This window comes from Pongo pygmaeus, chromosome 21, assembly GCF_028885625.2.
Source record: "Pongo pygmaeus isolate AG05252 chromosome 21, NHGRI_mPonPyg2-v2.0_pri, whole genome shotgun sequence".
NCBI classification, from domain to species: Eukaryota; Metazoa; Chordata; class Mammalia; order Primates; family Hominidae; genus Pongo; species Pongo pygmaeus.
The window spans coordinates 38,604,366-38,622,615 of NC_072394.2; the positions used below are offsets into that span (position 1 = coordinate 38,604,366).

Genomic DNA, 18,250 nt, shown 5'->3' on the forward strand with positions numbered 1-18,250 from the left:
ACTGCCACATTTGTGGCCAACTCGGGGACTGAGCCTGTTCTTTTGACTTTTACATCGTCAAGGCTGCGCATTTTTAGGTTTGTTTTGTTTCAAGTTTCTTCCTGTCATTCTCTTTTTGGATCTATTCTGTGAAGTTAGCAGGGCAGGAATTTTTGAAGCTTGGGGCATGAAGAGGTGTGTCCAGCTTCAGCACTGGAAAGGTCTGGAACCCAGGGTTCTTTTAGTTAAATTCTGTGCATCCAGCTTTGCCGAGGGTCTACCAAGAGCCAGGTGAGGTGGCTGGAGAGACAGCCTGGCTTGGGCCCTGCCTGGAGGCGGTCACTGGTGGCCCCGTGTGCTCCTGGCAGAGCAGGGCTCCCTGAAAGGACGCATCATCCCTATGAAAGGCCCAGAGATTTGAGTCCCTGAAGAGCTGTAGACACAGGGTGGGAGGGGTGCCTGTGACCTCGGCCACTAACCCCTCACCTCCCATGACCCTCCCTCCTCCCCACTTCCTCTGTCTCTTCCTCCCTCCTCCCTTTGCCCTGTGACTCTTTGTCCGTTTGCCTCCATCTGTCTCTCTCTGCATGTGGTTCCTGCCCCTCTCGCTGTCATACCATTGCTGTCCCTCCCTGTCACATGATCTCCTTCATGCCAATGCAGGCGTGCTGGTCACCATGACAACAGAGACGGGCCCCGACTCTGAGGTGAAGAAAGCTCAGGAGGAGGCCCCGCAGCAGCCCGAGGCCGCCGCCGCTGTGGCCACCCCTGTGACCCCTGCAGGCCACGGCCACCCAGAGGCCAACTCCAATGAGAAGCATCCATCCCAGCAGGACACGCGGCCTGCTGAACAGGTGTGTGTCCGAGAGCATGGGTGTACCTTTCCTGCCCAGACCGTCCTCCAGGTCCAGTTCTTAGGGCTCCAGTGTTTTTTCCGGAGGGAGGAAAGAAGGAAACTAAGATTTATTAGTGACCCGTTACATGCCAAGCACTGTGCTGGGAGCATTGTAGTTATTTTATTTTCTTTTTTGAGACAGGTCTCACTCTGTTGCCCAGGCTGGAGTGCAGCCTCAATCTCCCAGGCTCAAGCAATCCTCCCGCCTCAGCCTCCTGAGTAGCAGGAGGTGTGCACCATCACACCTGGCTAATTGTTTTAACTTTCTTTTTTTTTTAATTGAGTTGGAGTCTCGCCCTGTCACCCAGGCTGGAGTGCAGTGGTGCCACTGCACTGTTGGCTCACTGCGACCTCTGCCACCCGGGTTCAAGCAATTCTCCTGCCTCAACCTCCTTAGTAACTGGGATTACAACTGGGATTACAGGCCACACGCCTGGCTAATTTTTGTATTTTTAGTAGAGACAGAGTCTCACCATATTGGCCAGGCTGGTCTCAAACTCCTGAGCTCAGGTGATCCACCTGCCTTGGACTCCCAAAGTGCTGGGATTACAGGTGTGAGCCACCACGCCTGGCCATAATTTTTTTTTTTTTTAACTTTCAGTAGAGATGAGGTCTCACTATGCTGCCTAGACTGGTCTCAAACTCCTGGGCTCAAGAGATCCTCCCACCTTGGCCTCCCAAAATGCTGGGATTACAGGTGTGAGCCACCATGCTTGGCCCATTGTGGTCATTTTAAAATTTTATTCTCTCAGACTAAAGAGGGTAGCTACTAACTCCCCCATTTTACACTTGGGGAAACTGAGCACCAGCAAGATAAAATGAGTTATCCAAAGTCACATTGCCATAAAGTAACAGAGGTGAAGACAAATCTAGATCTGATTTTGAAGCCTGAGTTCTTTCCATTTATTTTCGTACCCCTGAACCTGTCTGTTCTAGCTTGGCCAGCCCCATGTAACCCCAGAGCAAAACCCATTGCCCTAAAGCTACAACAGACTCACCTCATCATCTGATTAACACCTTCCTTAATTCACGACAGGCCTGGAGGGGACAGGGACTTGGCCAAGATCACTGAGGGCATCAGCAGTGGAGTTAGGACCCAGGGCGGGCGGCGGTGGGGCAGGTCTCTGGCCTTTCTCCTCTCCTTTAACTCAGCCCACAGCTCCCAGACTCCTGCTAGATCCAGTGACAGACAAAAAGAAGGAGACCAGATGGATGCTGTGATGAGTCATGTGCTGCTCTAGGGAGACAGGGCAGCTCTGGCCACTGGCTTTGGTTTCATGGGATGCTCCTGCCTCAGAGGATGCCTATGGCAGCAGTAGCCTGCAGGGAAGATGGGGACCCCTCACACGAGGCCACCCATTGTGCATGGAAGCCCTGGCTCTCCTGTACACACCAGCCATAGACCTTAGTTGCCTTGTGGGTCTCAGATGGCAGCAACTTTCATTCTGGGGTCTGTCTTGGCCCCAGATGCCTCCATATTGCTTCTTACTTATATGAAAGGCCATGGCTTAAAACTCACTGAGCAAACTATTCCCTTGCTTGGTCCTGCAGAGCCTAGACATGGAGGAGAAGGACTACAGTGAGGCTGATGGCCTGTCGGAGAGGACCACGCCCAGCAAGGCCCAGAAATCGCCCCAGAAGATTGCCAAGAAATACAAGAGTGCCATCTGCCGGGTCACTCTGCTTGATGCCTCGGAGTATGAGTGTGAGGTGGAGGTAGGGGAGCACTGAGTGCCATATGTCCCGTCCCCTGTCGGCCAGCCTCAGGTCCAGGGCAGGCTCCTGTGTGTACCTAGCCTGGGCCAAACCAGAGGAGTCCCGGACCAGCCACAGTGTCCAGAGAGATGACCTGGCTCAGAGCTCCTTTGTACAGATGGTGGCACTGAAGCCTGGAGAGAGTGGTTATGATTGCAAATAGAATTAGACGAGGTACAGGGCTGGCACCAAGGGAAGATTTTGCAGGGTGACTATACCTTGGCAAGGATGCCACCATGTAAGGGCTGATCTACAAACAGTAGACCTGGGAACTGGGCTCCCCTATTCACCCAGGAGAGACTGACATTTAAATTAGAATCATTTTTATATACAGGGTGGAGAGAGGGCTCCTCCCTTCCTAGTGAATATCCCTGTCCAGGGCACCATCTCAAGTCTCCAGGACAAACTAGTCACCTGAGGGTTCTATGGCAAGCCCATCACCCCGTCACAGGGAGGCGGCCCATTGGGAAGATGTCACCCAGGCCGTGTAGAAACCCTGTGGTATGGCCCTGCCCCATGGTGGTGACACAGCAGATGCCTCCTTCTGGGGTTGGCCCTCCTGGCTTCACATTTAGGTCTCCTTTTCCTGTATAGGTTCTGACTCCCGCCCTAATTCTGAGCTCTCGCTTGCCCCCTCTGTGAGCCCTTAGAGGTTCTACCCCTGCCGAGGCAGCATTCCTGGCCCTTCTCCACATGTGTGAAAGGGCTCAGAGGGTGTCCTTGCTACTGAGATTAATAGGAGCTGCGCCCTTTTCTCTCCCAAGCCTTGATTTTAGGGATGTGACTTACTCCTGAGCCCTGGGAAGCTGAGACCCTCTTCTCTACAGGGTTTTGTTTTGTTTTGTTTTTATGTGCATGTATTTTTTCTTTTTTCTTTTTTTTGTTGAGACAGAGTCTTGCTCTGTTGCCCAGGCTGGAGTGCAGTGGTGCGATCTCAGCTCCCTACAACCTCGATCTCCCAGGTTCAAGCAGTTCTCCTGCTTCAGCCTCCTGAATAGCTGGGATTACAAGTGCCCGCCACCATACTCAGCTAATTTTTGTATTTTTAGTAGAGACAGGGTTTCACCATGTTGCCCAGGCTGGTCTCAAACTCCTGGCCTCAAGTGATCTGCCTGCCTTGGCCTCCCAAAGTGCTGGGATTACAGGCATGAGCCACTGCGCCCGACTGTGTATGTATTTTGTCTATAGAAAGATTTCACCTTCCCTGCTCCTGGGACAAAGGAAAGGGCTGTCTTCTGTGTCCTCTCTCCTACCTTGATGGGCCCCAAGATGCCATTTCTGCCTGTCCTAGAAGTGCACAAAGTGTTTGACTGAGGCCAGGTCCTCTCTCTCTGATGATCTCCAGGTTCAGGAATTCCTTGTCAGGCTTGGTCATGAGGGCCCAGCCAGACCTTACAGGGGTCTCACTCCCTCTCTAGAGTCCCTGCCTCTTTGGGTGGTGACTGCCTCCTGTTCCCCTGCCACGCGATCCCCTTATTGGTGCTCATCTTTACCTCTGTGGATCTGGAGTGCCCAGTCGGGTTCTTGGCTTCATCATTCTGAATGGTGGTTCAGAGAGGCCCAAGCCTAGCTCTACAGGAGTGGGAGGAACCTACCCAGCCTTAACAATGGTACTTCCAGCAGAAGCTGATGGAGGCCCCATGAGCCTCTGTGAAACCTCACTGGCTGTGGGGAAGGGAGTGGTGGGCTAGCCTGGGCTACCCTGGATTTCACTTAGGGAAGGGAGGGTCACACTGCGACCCTGAGTCCCAAGCCTTCCCCTTCTCCCCCTGCCCGCTTCTGTCATATTCCAGGGGCGGCTTCTTTTCCTCTCACACCCACAGCTTAGGACTTGGTTTTCTGCTCCTTCAGTCTAAGTTAGCCTCCTTCTCCTAATCACTAAAAAGGAAGGAGAAAGCCATCACTTCCTATGCCTTCCACTTCAGCTTCTCCCTAAGCAAGCTCAAGGTCCAGAAACCCCCACCAGAACTTGGAAGAAGGCCATCAAGGAGCTGGCCATTGTCACCCCCAGGATCCCTTAGGACTCAGAGGGCAGAGCCAAGTGTGGCAGGAGCGCTGCATTCCTGTCCAGACGCCGAAAGGCCCTTGGGGTTTTTGAGTTGTCCTGGTGGAGCCTAGGGTATCTCCCAGCCTCGCCCCGGGGTGTGCTTCAGCCTCACAGCTGCTCTGCTTCCCTCCTTAGAAACATGGCCGGGGCCAGGTGCTGTTTGACCTGGTCTGTGAACACCTCAACCTCCTAGAGAAGGACTACTTCGGCCTGACCTTCTGTGATGCCGACAGCCAGAAGGTAACTGGGCTAGGGAGCAGGGTGGGACCTGCTCTTCCGTTAGGCTCCTGTAATCCTGGCCAGCCCCCATAGCATCCATTAGTGCTCAAATCATTAAGCATCTTCTGTTTGCATGTCCCCAAGGCTCAACCAGCCCTATCCACCTGCAGTTCCCTGTCTCAGCCATTTCTTGGTGACATACAGGTCACCCCCAGATGAGAATTTGGAGAGCCCTGGTCTGGCTGCTAGAGTTGCTGGGGGAGCTGAGGAGCTCCCTGCTAGAGCCTCTCCCCTACCCTTGGGAGGCTCTGAGTTTCCTTCTTCCTGCCAGTCCCATTGCAGGTGCATCACCTGCTCACTGGGACTGCCTCAGGGCAGTGGCAGCTCTGGGGCACTGGGTCCAAGCCTGGTGGTGAATCCTGGCCCCATTCCCCTCACCCCCTAGTCCCAAGGAAAAGGAACCAAGAGGCTTAGCCAAGGAAGGGCGTTCCCCACAAGGGGAACTGACCGGCCATTTCAGGATATTTCTCTCTCCCAGCCCAGTCAGGTCCTTTCCTGTGTCTTCACTCTGAAGATCTCTATCTTTTCTTTTAGAACTGGCTGGACCCCTCCAAGGAGATCAAGAAGCAGATCCGGAGTGAGTGGCTTGTTGTGTTTGGGGAGATGGGTGGGTGAGGGGATTCCAGGCCATGAGAGCCCCCCTTGTACTGCTCTCTCCTTCTTTGGAAAGTGCATTTCAGGCCAGGCGTTGTGGCTCACCCCTGTAATCCCAACACTGCGAGGCTGAGGCGGGTGGATCACTTGAGGTCAGGAGTTCGAGACCATCCTGGCCAACATGGGAAAAGCCTGTCCTTACTAAAAAAAAAATACAAAAATTAGCTGGGCGTGGTAGGTGCTTGTAATCCCAGCTACTTGGGAAGCTGAGGCACTGGGACTGCCTCAAATGATTCCCTTGGACCCAGGAGGCAGAGGTTGCAGTGAGCTGAGATCATGCCACTGCAGTCCAGCCTGGGCAACAGAGCAAAATGTCATCTCAAAAAAAGAAAAAAAAAAAAGAGAAAATGCATTCAGATCCATGAGTCCATGTACTCCACATGGCAGATCTTGGGAGAAGCCAGAGTGGGAAGGACAAGTCTAAGGCCCACAGAAGAGAAATGACATGCAGAGTCACACAGCAAGTTAGCAGAGGAATCATAAATACATTCAGGATGTCAGCTCTAGAAGGGACCTGCAGAGCCATCTAGGACAAAGGACAAGCAGATGGACTGGAAACAGCCACCCTTCTGTCCAGGAATGGTGTAGTCTTCAGTAAGCAACGACCCTTTCCTCAGAGGCCCAGAGAGAGGCAGTTATTACCTAAGGTCACAGAGCCAAATGTTGGCTGAGCCAGGTCTTGAGCCCTGGTCTTCCAACACCATCCTGTGCTCTTTTCAAGGCCTGGGGTGAAGGCAGATGAGCAGGCCAACAACCTGTCCTTTCTGGCCCAGAGAGAGAAAGCCTGTCAGGAAGGGATGGGGCAGCTCCCAAATGGCAGAAGGGGGTGGTAGGTGGCCTCAGCAAGGCAGCCTGGGCAGTTGGAGACCTGGGGCCTCGAGGCGGAGATGCCTCCACCCAGGGCCCCTCCCCCTTGGCTGTGGTTGGTCTCTCCTGAACTCCCTGGTCCCCTGGCTGGAAAGCTGTAGCTGAGCCTGTTGCCATGACAGCGGGCAGCTGGGCCCAGGGATGCCAGCTGACTCTGCAGGAGGGGGCTTGAGGAATTCTTCCTGTAGGTTCTGTCAGTTGGAGACAAAGAGGCAGGCACACAGACAGAGTGCACTCCTCGGGGGGCTGACAGATCCTCCACCTGGGCTTCAGGCTGTCCCCCAGGAGCCCCAGCCTGGCTGGGAGGCCTGTCTCTCATGACTAAAGGGATCGGAACACATACAGGCAGCCGAGTGTGTGATGTTTGGTCAGGACCAGGAGCTTGGGAAAGACAGGTGGCTGGACCAAATAGTCAGGTCTCAGCATCCCTCCCAGAGGTGGCCTGCAGCCCCTGCCAGCACAGCCCAGGCCTGGTGGATGTAACTCCTTGTAGCCATCCCAAGTCATCGAGTAATAGTCTTGATCCCTAGCAAGTACCTTATCCAGGAGAGCCACAGTCTCTGCCTCTACCCCTGTAACTTCCAGCCATTTATCCTCATCCTACCTTCTGGTGCCCCAGTGGAGCAATTTTTTGCCCTCTGTGACAGCACCTCAGCCTTCTGAAGGTGGCGCCATTGGTCCTTGTGGCCTGAGCTTCAGAGTTGGGTGTATCTCCTCCCAAACCTCAGTGCACCTGGGGCAAGGTAGGGCAAAGTAGGGTACCTGGGACAAGCTCTCCACCTCTCTGGGCCCCTGCTTCTCCTTGGCCAGTGGATTAGTAGTTCCTGCCTCATGAAGTGGGGGTGACAGTTCAATGACATATGTATGGACAGCACCAAGCACATAGTAGGTGCTCAGTAGCTGTTTTCTTCTTGCTTCCCTGAGGCAATCTGGTGTGATGGTTAAGCAGACAGACACTGAAGCCAGACTGCCTGGTTTTGAATGTTAACTCCATCTGCTTCTTGTGTTGACTGTGCCTTGGTTTCCTCCTCTGTAAAGCAGGGTAATGCTAGTACTTATATTTACATTGTTGTGAGGGTTAAATGAGTATTACATGTAGAATGGTGCCTGCACACAGTAGCACCCAGTATGTATTAGCTATTATTTATTATTATTATTATTGATTATTACCATTATTATTCCTGAGGTAGGAATTCCTGAGACCATTGTTATTCCTTGAAGCTGCTCTTTCCAAGGAGTCGGTGTGGTCAGGAGCCTGGGCTCTGGGGCCAGATGGCCAGAGTTAGGATCCCCATTCTCTACCACTGACTAGCTGAGTGACCCTGAGAGAGTGACTTAACCTCTCAGAATTCATCTATAAAAAAGAAAGTCAACTTCAGGATGATTATGAAGATCAAACCCCTGTACATGTGCATAAAGTTCTTAGCAAGCACAGTGACTGGCATCTAGTAAGAGTTTGAGATGTGACATCTGTATGGTGCAGATGGTAGTTACCGCAGAGACAAGGATGGTAGTGACGATGTGGCCTCCAGCAGTCCATGACCACAGCCCTGCCATGGATGGGCCTCGCTTTCTCACTTTGTCAGGGGCCATTTTGAGCCTGGAACCTGAAATGTCCCAGGGGTGGTCTGACCATTGTTGTGGATATGTAGACTTTCGCTAATTTTGTCCAGTACCTCATATCTACCTGCCTTCATCCCCTCTCAAGTGGCCACCCCTTCTCTGGGCTTGCAGAGCTTGCTTCTAGCTATAACCTCAGCCTTTATTCCCCTGTGTATCTTCTTAGATGTGTACCACTGATTTTTCACATCTAAGTGTGGAGGTTAGCATTATCCCCCTAAAATATCCCTTTGTTACATTTAGCCCATTATATTTACGTTTTAGGTCTTGTTTATAATCCAATCCTGTCATCTGAGATGGAGTCAACATGATACAGGGCAGAGTTTTCCAACATGTGTTCTGAAAAACATTAATCTTTTAGGATGCTGTGTGAAAAATGGATACAACAAATCAAATCATTTTTGGAAATTCTTGAATGCATGTTCCCCTCAGAGAGTTGCGATGCACAGTAGCAGGGTGAGGGCTCTGACAAATCCAAATTTAGGAAACCTGTTTAATATATTATCTAGACTTTTTTCTTATCATTAACATCCTGCGACGCAGACTACAGTGTAGACCAAGGAGCCAGGTGGCCTGGGTTTGAACCCCAGCATTGCCACTTCCAAGCGGGGTGACCTTGGGCTGACTAATTTACTGTCTGGGCCTCAGTGTCTTCATCTATAAAATGGGGCTAATCATAGGACTTACTCATGGGGTTGTGGCGAGGTTTACTGAAGTCATGTTTGTAAAGCAATTAACAGTGTGCCTGGCATGCAGCGTCAGTTGTCTTTCTTTCTACCTTCCTTCCTACTGCTAGCTCACAAGTCTCTTAACTTGGGCCTCAGTTTGCTAATCTGTCAAATGGGAATAATGTTCCTGCCTTCCTGATTGGATTGTCCTGAGATTATAGATAGGAGACAACTTTGAAAAACTGCCCATAGGATGGTGTATCTGGACCACTGATACAGGCCTCGCTGATCTCTCTCCCATCTCCTCTCAGGTAGCCCCTGGAATTTTGCCTTCACAGTCAAGTTCTACCCACCTGATCCTGCCCAGCTGACAGAAGACATCACAAGGTGAGGGCTGTGGAGGGAGAGACAGGTGTGCTGGCTGTGTGGGACTATGGATGAGGGCCCCTGGCCCTGGGGACACAGGCAGTATGTGACAGCAGCTGCAAATGCAGTCGCCTACTGAGGTCAGGCAGACAGCATCATACACAGGAAGCTGACTCATTGTAAGAAACACAGTGATGCAAGCACAGTGGTCAGTGGCAGCTGACCCTTGACGTCAGAGAAGGAGGTATCACAGGGAACTGTGGGGCCCCTTGTAGATTTAAGAGGACAGAAACCACCTAAAACAGTTGCTGTTCCCCTCCGAGCCATCGCTCTTATGTAGGAATTGGGCCTGATTGTTGAAATGAACCTAGAGATTAAAGAATAAAAACCACAGTTCTAAATGTTGGCAACAAATGCAAACTTTAAAAAAACAGCATGGGCCATCTCTGGGTGGGACATACCAGACCCATGTGAAGGCTGCTGTGCTGGGTGAGCCACCAGTTTGCAGCTTTGGGAATATGGAGGGAGTAGAATGGGATGCCTTCGAATGTAGGACTTTGGTCTGCATGCCACTCTGTGCACACGTCAGGCACGTGGAAGTCAAGTGGGGCTTGGGACTCCCCACAGAGAAAATCCTGGACTGTTGGGGCAGGCGTGGACTGTGTGTGCAGTCTCGTTGTGCCTCAGGGCCAGTAGATAACATGGCCTGAAGATTGGAAATGAGTGCAAAGCATCCTTCAGGATGGGAGCTTCCGTGGGGTTATCCCATTTCTGGAAACCAGAACAGGGGGAAGCCCTTCTCTTAAGCCCTTTCCAAAGAGATAGTCTCACTTCATGATATCCTGGGGCTGTGTCATCCAGGTGATGGGCCTTATACTCCCAACATAAAATATGGGCTTGGAGTTCCCCTGCAGCAAGGGAAGGGCTCCTAAGCCAGCCCCTCTCTCCCATTGGGTCCCTCCTTCATCTTCATGTTGATTGCCTGTTTGCCAGGCCATCGACCAAGGTCAAGGTGCTGACTCTGGCCTTGGGAGATAAGACAGATGTTCCTGGAACAGATCAGTCCTGGGCTTTGGTGTCATTAGTCCTAGTTCTGAGCCCTGAGGTCAGGTGCGGGCTAATGTGGCAGCAGCAGGATCTGAAACTCCATTCCCAAGTGGACTGTTAGGTTAGGCCAGCACAACCTCAATCCCCCTGGTCTTCCCTACTGATACCTCTCCTGTTTGTGCTAGACCCTGGGCACTGTGCTTCCAGGGACACCAGGAAGGAAGTTAGGACTGCCTAGCACAGATGGCCTGAGGAGATGGGTGCTATAGCAGCTGATTTCGCCAAAAATAGTTAGGCTCGAAATAAACTGGTCAAAATGACAAATTGATTGAAATGAAAGATTGGTCAGAATATTTGGCAGTGATTTCTGAATTTTGAGACTTTTGAACAGAATGCCCATAAGCCCGTACTCGATGCCCGTGATGTTTGAGCTGCTACTGATTCTGAGTCTATGCCTTGGCCCTGCGCACACACTGAGGCTGCACATACTTTTTGCCAGGACTTCAGTTCTGACTGTGAAATAATGTCACCAAGTAGTAAGAATTATATTAAGTAAAAGATACTTAAAAGAAAAAAGCCCAGATGTGGTGGCTCACACCTGTAATCCCAGCACTTTGGGAGACAATGGCAGGAAGATTGCTTGAGACCAGGAGTTTGAGACCAGTCTGGGCAACATGGCGAAACCCTGTCTCCACAAAAAATACAAAAATTAGCTGGGCGTGGTGGCATGTGGCTGTAATCCCAGCTACTCAGGAGGCTGAGACAGGAGAATCGCTTGAACCTGAGAGGCAGAGGTTGTAGTGAGCTGAGATCGCGCCACTACACTCCAGCCTGGGTGACAGAGTGAGACTCCATCTCAAAAAAAGAAAAAAAGAAAAAAAAAAAAAGAAAAAGAAATAGGCAGTTGAAAAAAAATGGTGAAACGTAACAAAAATGGACAGGGAGGCATCGTTGGCTAAAAATGAAACTTTTTTTTAATACATAGTAACCAAAACAGCAATAAAAATGGTTTTAAATGGTTCTAAAATTGTAAAATCGTCCAAGTGTGCATAAAAGTTATAAAAAATCATGGCCTGGTAGTTGGAAATGTTTCTTTAAACCAATTTGTTTTCAGACAATTTACTTAGAGCTGGAGGCAAAATAAGAAAGTTTTGGGAAAGCATTGGCAAGCAGGTTCATCTGGGACATGGAATACAATGTGGAAGTTAAAATGAATGGGGTAGAGTCACATGTGCTGACATGGGGGGGCTCTAAGGCCGAGGTATGAAAAAGTGAGCTGTTAGAATCAGAGACAGCATTTGATGCCATTTACAGGTAAGAAACACCCATAAATCAAAACATACATTTCTGGTCATCAAGAGGAAATTTAGAGTCACCTCTAAAGTGTGAATTTTTCCACAACATGAATACAGTATATTACTTGTATAATTAAAACTACACAACATTTTGTAATGGCCAAACCAGCAAAGTAGTCCTATTTAGCTTGAAATTGAGTTAGAAATTGAAAATGCTCTCGTAATAGAAAACAAATCCCTCAGATTTAGAAATGCACAAAAATGCTTAAAGTCATGTGAAATGTTGCAAAACCATCTCATGAGACCATACCCAGATTGTCAATATATGAAGCGCCAATGTCTAGAAACATGCTTTTCTGCTGAGCTGTGTTCTATTTGGTTCTGATGGACAGCTGTGCTTGGGGGATCTAGGGAGGAGTAGGGCCCTGTGCCCATGCTGTCTCTCCCCTATCTCCAGATACTACCTGTGCCTGCAGCTGCGGGCAGACATCATCACGGGCCGGCTGCCGTGCTCCTTTGTCACGCATGCCCTACTGGGCTCCTACGCTGTGCAGGCTGAGCTGGGCGACTATGATGCTGAGGAGCATGTGGGCAACTATGTCAGCGAGCTCCGCTTCGCCCCTAACCAGACCCGGGAGCTGGAGGAGAGGATCATGGAGCTGCATAAGACATATAGGTAAGAGGGTGCCAGCCAGGGCCTTCCGTGGCCCCTTGGCCAGTGGGAGCCTTCCTTGCAGGCCTGAATGTCCTAGGCCGCCGCATACTGTGCTGTTTGTACCCCACCTGGCTCTGCCCCTAGCTTGAGGTATATCTGAGAGCAAATCATCTCTGTAAATAGGAATGATAGTGACTGGCTATGTGGCCTTGATGACCCTTTGGGATCCAAGTTTCTTAAGCTCCTCTATAGGTGTGATAATTCCCTGTCCTTGGCCTCTGAGAATAAGTTTATCTGCCAACTGGAGAAAATAATCGCTACTGTGTCTCTGAGTAAGTGTCCTCATGTCTAGATCTTGGTGTAGAGTTCAAAAGTTTGGACCCGAAAGCCAGCCTGCTAGGGTTCCTATACTGGCTCTGCCACTTTCTAACTAGAGGATCTCAGGAAGGTCATTTCACTTCCTATGCTTTAGTTTCCTCATCTGTTCAAGGTGGATGCTGTTAAACCCACCCTGTAGGATTGTTGGGAAGCCTAAATAGCACATATTAAAGGCATACTGCATGTTGGCTGTTAGTGTTGCTGTCTGTGGATCAAGGGGTTGAACAGTTGATGGTGCAGGGGAAAGTACCTCGTTCCAGCAGTTGGACGATAATTAACTAGTGTGATTGTAGGCTGGTTATTTAACCTGTCTAAGCCTCATTTTTCACCTGTATATGCACAAAGTTAGATTATCAGTGTCTCTCAACTATTGGCATTTGGGGCAGGAGAATTCATTGTGCAGAATGTTCAGCATCCCTGGGACCCAGTAAATGCCCATAACACCTTCTCAGTCATTGTAACAACCCAGATACTCCCCTTTGCCATTGCTTCTATACAGGTTCCCCTGGAGAGGAACCCTTGGAACTAAATGATTTGTAGGGTCCTTTTAAGCTGGAAGTATTCAGGGCTGTAAGTCCAGGATTGTTATGGGGACTCGATATAATTAATAATGTGAAGGTGCATTATAAACTGTTAAGTGCGGCACCCAGGGAAAGGAGTATGGTGATATTGTCTCATTACTATTGAGGATGGAGGGGATTAGGAGGCTTTTGTTCTGTGGGTGTTATCTGGAGAGGAGGGCTAGAGTCAGATGTGGAGGGATCGTGTACATGGGGAAGAGCCTGCTGGGTGTGATGAATGCTAGGTCAAGGGTGGCAAATGCTGTCTCTGAGAGTCACACACTAACTCTGCTTGGTTAAAAGTGACTGCTGTGGTGTTGTGTTGAGTAGGACACCGATTCCCTACAATGCCCGGGTTAGCAATGTCCACCTGGGCATACGAATAGGGAGTAGTGGCCTGCCTGCCATCTATTTGTCATCCCTGTCCTAGACAGCAAGACATCTTAGGATTTGCAGAGTCATAATAATTCAGAGAAAGATGTTCAGATCAATATGGGCTGGAGAAATACTAAGGGCTGTCCCTAAAGCTCTTTGGACCTAAAGCACACTGACGTCTCGTGTCCAAGTATCCCACACAGCAGCCCAGAGGTAGACAGGTCACAGGAAACTGAGGCCTGGAGGATACACAAGACCTGTAATGAAGTGATTAGGAGCATAAACTCTGAAGTCACATTGTCGAGATTCAAATCCTGACTCTTCTCCTTCATAGCGGTGTGACCTTAGACAAGCTACTCAACGTCTCTGTGCCGGTTTTCTCATCTGTAGAATGAGAATAATAATAATACCTATCTTACAGAGTTGTTATGAGGATTCAGTGAGTTAATACGTGTAAAGTGCTTAGAACAGTAACCAGCACATAGTACTCAATAAATGTTTGCTGTGACTAAGTATAAAATGTAATCCAAGTTTCCTGGCAGCCAAAGCAAAGAAGGAACTTGATTAATTACGTAACTCTTCTTTTCGGAAAGGAGAATGTGCACCTGTTCCTTAGGAGAGATTAAGTGGCTTCTGATACTAAATTCTGCAAGAAATATCCTATGTGGGTAATAATTTAGGAGCCCCTGGGTGGTTATAATGAACAATGTCCTTAACAATGGTTTTACGGTCATGCAAAAGTAGAATTTATAGCTCACAGTCAACTCAGTGGCAGAATGAGGCAAAAATCCTGACTCCCAGCTCAGCCCTTGTATGCTCCCTGGACTAACAAGACTGGACTTGAGCTTTGGCAGAAGTTGGGGGTTGGGTGGACTCAAGTGGGAGTTGGGGTACACGCTCTTGCTCTGAGGGCAGAGGGAAAAGATTAGGGTGAGGCTCAGCCTATTTGACTTCCTAGAATCATGAGTTCTGATGGTGGACACCTTTGGACAGCAGGACTCAAGCCTGGGCCTTTCCCTTGGTCACCTGTGATCACTTTCTTTCCCTCAGGGGGATGACCCCGGGAGAAGCAGAAATCCACTTCTTAGAGAATGCCAAGAAGCTTTCCATGTATGGAGTAGACCTGCACCATGCCAAGGTACCACCAGCTTCCTGGGTTCCCCCAGTGTCTGGGTGGTGCCCCCAAAGAACTATCAGGCCTTTCCCTAGGGCTTGGTGTGCCAGACCCTGTGTTACCTCCAACTTGAAACCTTTTCTGTTCTCATTCTCATTCCTCGAAGTTCCAGAACCTTTTATTTTCTCATGATCTGTATCATTTTCTCCATGTATTTTATTTATGAACCTGTTTGAGCCACCGCTAGATTGGGCGCATTGTGAGGGAAAGATGTAGGCCTTAGTTTATTTCTGTATCCCTAGCACCTGGCACATAGCCTGGCACCAAGCGTGTGCCACTAAATGTTTGCTGGGTGAATGAATGATTGAGTGATTGACAGAGCAAATGATCAAACAAGTGAGTGGGTGAAAAAATACCTAAATGGACGAGTGAATGACTGAATGACTATGGGAGGGATTGGTCAGTGGGACTCCAGCGTGGAGGCTCCAACCCTGCTCCTGAGAGCTCGTTACAAGCAGCGCACAGGGCGGTGTTTTCGGGGTGGCTGGCAGGCTGTCCCCAGGCATGGACCCCGGGCCTCCCATTCCATGGTCTCTTCTCATGCAGGACTCTGAGGGCATCGACATCATGTTAGGCGTCTGTGCCAATGGCCTGCTCATCTACCGGGACCGGCTGAGAATCAACCGCTTTGCCTGGCCCAAGATCCTCAAGATCTCCTACAAGAGGAGTAACTTCTATATCAAGATCCGGCCTGGGGAGGTGAGCCTGCCTTGGGAAACACTCCTCCTCACTGGAATCAACTAGAACGGAGTGGACCCTGGCAGCTGGGCCTGGACTGCCAACACACACACACACATACACACACACACAGAGAGAGAGAGAGAGAGAGACAGAGAGAGAGAGAGAGGAGCCTAAATAAAAGTATAACCACATATGGCCAGGTGCAGTGGCTCACGCCTGTAATTCCAGCACTTTAGAAGGCCAAGGCAGGTGGATCACCTGAGGTCAGGAGTTTGAGACCAGCCTGGCCAACATGGTGAAACCCCGTCTCTACTAAAAATACAAAATTAGCTGGCACTGCACTCCAGCCTGGGTGACAGAGCAAGACTCTATCTCAAAAAAAAAAGGGGCGGGGGGAAAGAAGTATAACTACATACATCCAGGTGACACAGATAAATGAATACATGTCTGTGTAAAGTTCATGTATTTAGGTGTTGTAAGTACGGAAATTTGTACACATTTTAAGATACACAGACCCGACTATACACACAACACACACAAATGCAAACATGTATATGTCTACACCTCTTTTCCTTCAATTCCCCACATCTCACCCATCAAAAAGCCCATTTGGTTGTACTTGTAGAATAAACATGAACCCATCTCCTTCTCTTCCTCTCCGTCACACCCACCTCCAGCAGCCCCCGTCTTTTGTCTCTGCCTATGAGGGCCTTCTCACTGCCCTCCCTCGCCTCTGGTGCTCTCCAGGCCATTTTCCTCATAGCTGCTAGAGAGATCTTAAAAAGTCCCTTAAATCAGATCGTGGCAAGCCCACTCCCCCTTCCCATCCACACCCTTGCTTACACCTTTCAGGAACTCTCTTTAGCTCTTGAGCTAAACTTCAAACTCTTTCCATGGCCACCTACCTCTCCCACCTATCCCTTGCCACACTGCCCCACGCCCAAGGTGCTTTAGCCTCTTTGGCCTTGAGATCTTTGAATAAGTCAAGCTCTGTCCTGCCTGAGTGCATCGCATTTGATGTTTCCTCTACCTGAAAGTGTCTCCCCCTCTCGCTTCTCACATAGCTGGTTCCTTCCCATTCTTCAAATGTCAGCTCAAGATCACCTAGATCTATGTCTAGAGGGGATCCCCTGCTCTTCCTTAGATGACAGGAGCCCCTATGCCTTCCCAGTTCTGCTGCACCACACATCTCCCTTCATTCCCCTTGTAGCCCTGATCAGTGTCTGCAATTATCTTGTTTGCTTATTTATTATTGGAGGGCCCCTTCCCCCACTAGAATCTTCTGCCTTGGTCTCCATGTATCTCTAGTGTTTAGCACTGGACCCCTCACAGAGTAAGGGCTCCATCACCCTTATTGATTCAGTGAATGAACAGGCCAAAGTCACAGATGCCTGAGAAGAGTTCAGAAAGGATGACTCACGTCTGTAATCCCAGCATTTTGGGAGGCTGAGGTGGGATGATTGCTTGAGCCCAGGAGTTGGAGGCCAGCCTAGGCAACATAGTGAGACTCATTCTCTACAAAAAATTAGCTGGTGCGGTGTCGTCTGACTGTAGTCCCGGCTACTTGGGAGGCTGAGGCAGGAGGATCTCTTGAGCCCAGGAATTCAAGGTTACAGTGAGCTATGATTGCGCCACTGCACTCCACCCTGGGCAAATGATCGAGACCCTGTGTCTCAAAAAAAATTAAACAAATAAAATAAAAAACACAAAGAATGGGCTAGTGGCAAGAGTGAGCTCAGGCCCTGCCTCTAACCTGCCCTTTTGGTTTTCCAGTATGAGCAATTTGAGAGCACAATTGGCTTTAAGCTCCCAAACCACCGGTCAGCCAAGAGACTGTGGAAGGTCTGCATCGAGCATCACACATTCTTCCGGTGAGCCTGACCTTGGATGGCGTAATGGGGATGGGGCAGAGGCCATGTGTATGGAGGGGAGCAGGGGAGGAGTTAGTGAGAACTCTAGGAAAGTCCTCCACCCTTTCCCCAAGTCCCTCCCTTCCTGGACCACTTTGAATTGTAGTTGGTGGAGTCGTGGGAGGAAAGGCCAGCTGTGGTCTAACCTTGGGCCTGCAGGTCTGATTCCCCCTCCTCCTCTGCATCCCTCTGCTGCAGGCTGGTGTCCCCTGAGCCCCCACCCAAGGGCTTCCTGGTGATGGGCTCCAAGTTCCGGTACAGTGGGAGGACCCAGGCACAGACTCGCCAGGCCAGCGCCCTCATTGACCGGCCCGCACCCTTCTTTGAGCGTTCTTCCAGCAAACGGTACACCATGTCCCGCAGCCTTGATGGAGGTATGGCCCAAATTGGAGGGCTGGGGGGGAAAGGTCTTTAGAGGGAACTGGGGGAGTGGGCATGCTGAGTTCTGCAGAATGAGCAGGAAAATGGAAGACGCATTCCAAGTTCATCTGCACCAGGCTGGCCGCTCAAGACCAGTGCTGTCCCTGGGCAGCTCTTGGTGGCTTAGTCCCAACCTAGAGCTCACTCCCACTTGAGATGTGACACTACCAGTCTCTGGATTCCCCACAACTTCCCTGAGTCGTGGTCTTTTGGGGTCCTAGGTTTAGCCATATGGTTTGGGCCACCTACCCAAGAAGCTTAGCAATCCACCAGTCTAACCTGTGGTCTAACCTTGGGCCTGGCAGTGCAGGTCTGATTCCCCCTCCTCCCCTGCATCCGTCTGCTGCAGGCTGGTGTCCCTTGCGCTGGTCGTCATCATACTAGGAGAATAGTGTCTTATGACTGCAGTGTGGAGCTGATGATGCCTTATCTGCTCGGAGGCCAGGGCATCGTTCTTGGTCGTTCTTTTGGTTCTACTAGGCTCTGGGCTGATTGACAGTCTAACCACATGGCACTCTCCACTGTCCCCATTTCTGTTGGACTGATGGGTGCCCTTAACATCAATGAAAACTGGCCCTATAAAGTCCTGTAGCAAGCAGACAGGGCTTAAAATGTGGTGCACAAA

At 50.2% G+C, this 18,250-nt stretch overlaps 1 protein-coding gene across 50 annotated transcripts in view; it reads left to right on the forward strand.

Moving 5' to 3' along the window:
- Positions 1 to 18,250, forward strand: part of EPB41L1 (erythrocyte membrane protein band 4.1 like 1) — a 139,694-nt gene that overhangs the window by 79,831 nt on the left and 41,613 nt on the right. For 45 of the 50 annotated variants that reach the window (XM_054467198.2, XM_063659223.1, XM_063659193.1 and 42 more), the window contains 10 exons: positions 643 to 833; positions 2,426 to 2,590; positions 4,812 to 4,916; positions 5,490 to 5,532; positions 9,076 to 9,151; positions 11,930 to 12,148; positions 14,491 to 14,578; positions 15,161 to 15,313; positions 17,069 to 17,166; positions 17,404 to 17,579. In XM_054467198.2, coding sequence (XP_054323173.1) covers positions 657 to 833; positions 2,426 to 2,590; positions 4,812 to 4,916; positions 5,490 to 5,532; positions 9,076 to 9,151; positions 11,930 to 12,148; positions 14,491 to 14,578; positions 15,161 to 15,313; positions 17,069 to 17,166; positions 17,404 to 17,579 — 1,300 coding nt within the window. In that variant the 5' untranslated portion in view covers positions 643 to 656. The remainder of the gene's footprint in view (positions 1 to 642; positions 834 to 2,425; positions 2,591 to 4,811; positions 4,917 to 5,489; positions 5,533 to 9,075; positions 9,152 to 11,929; positions 12,149 to 14,490; positions 14,579 to 15,160; positions 15,314 to 17,068; positions 17,167 to 17,403; positions 17,580 to 18,250) is intronic. The other 5 variants (XM_063659213.1, XM_063659217.1, XM_063659218.1 and 2 more) reach the window with 1 other exon arrangement.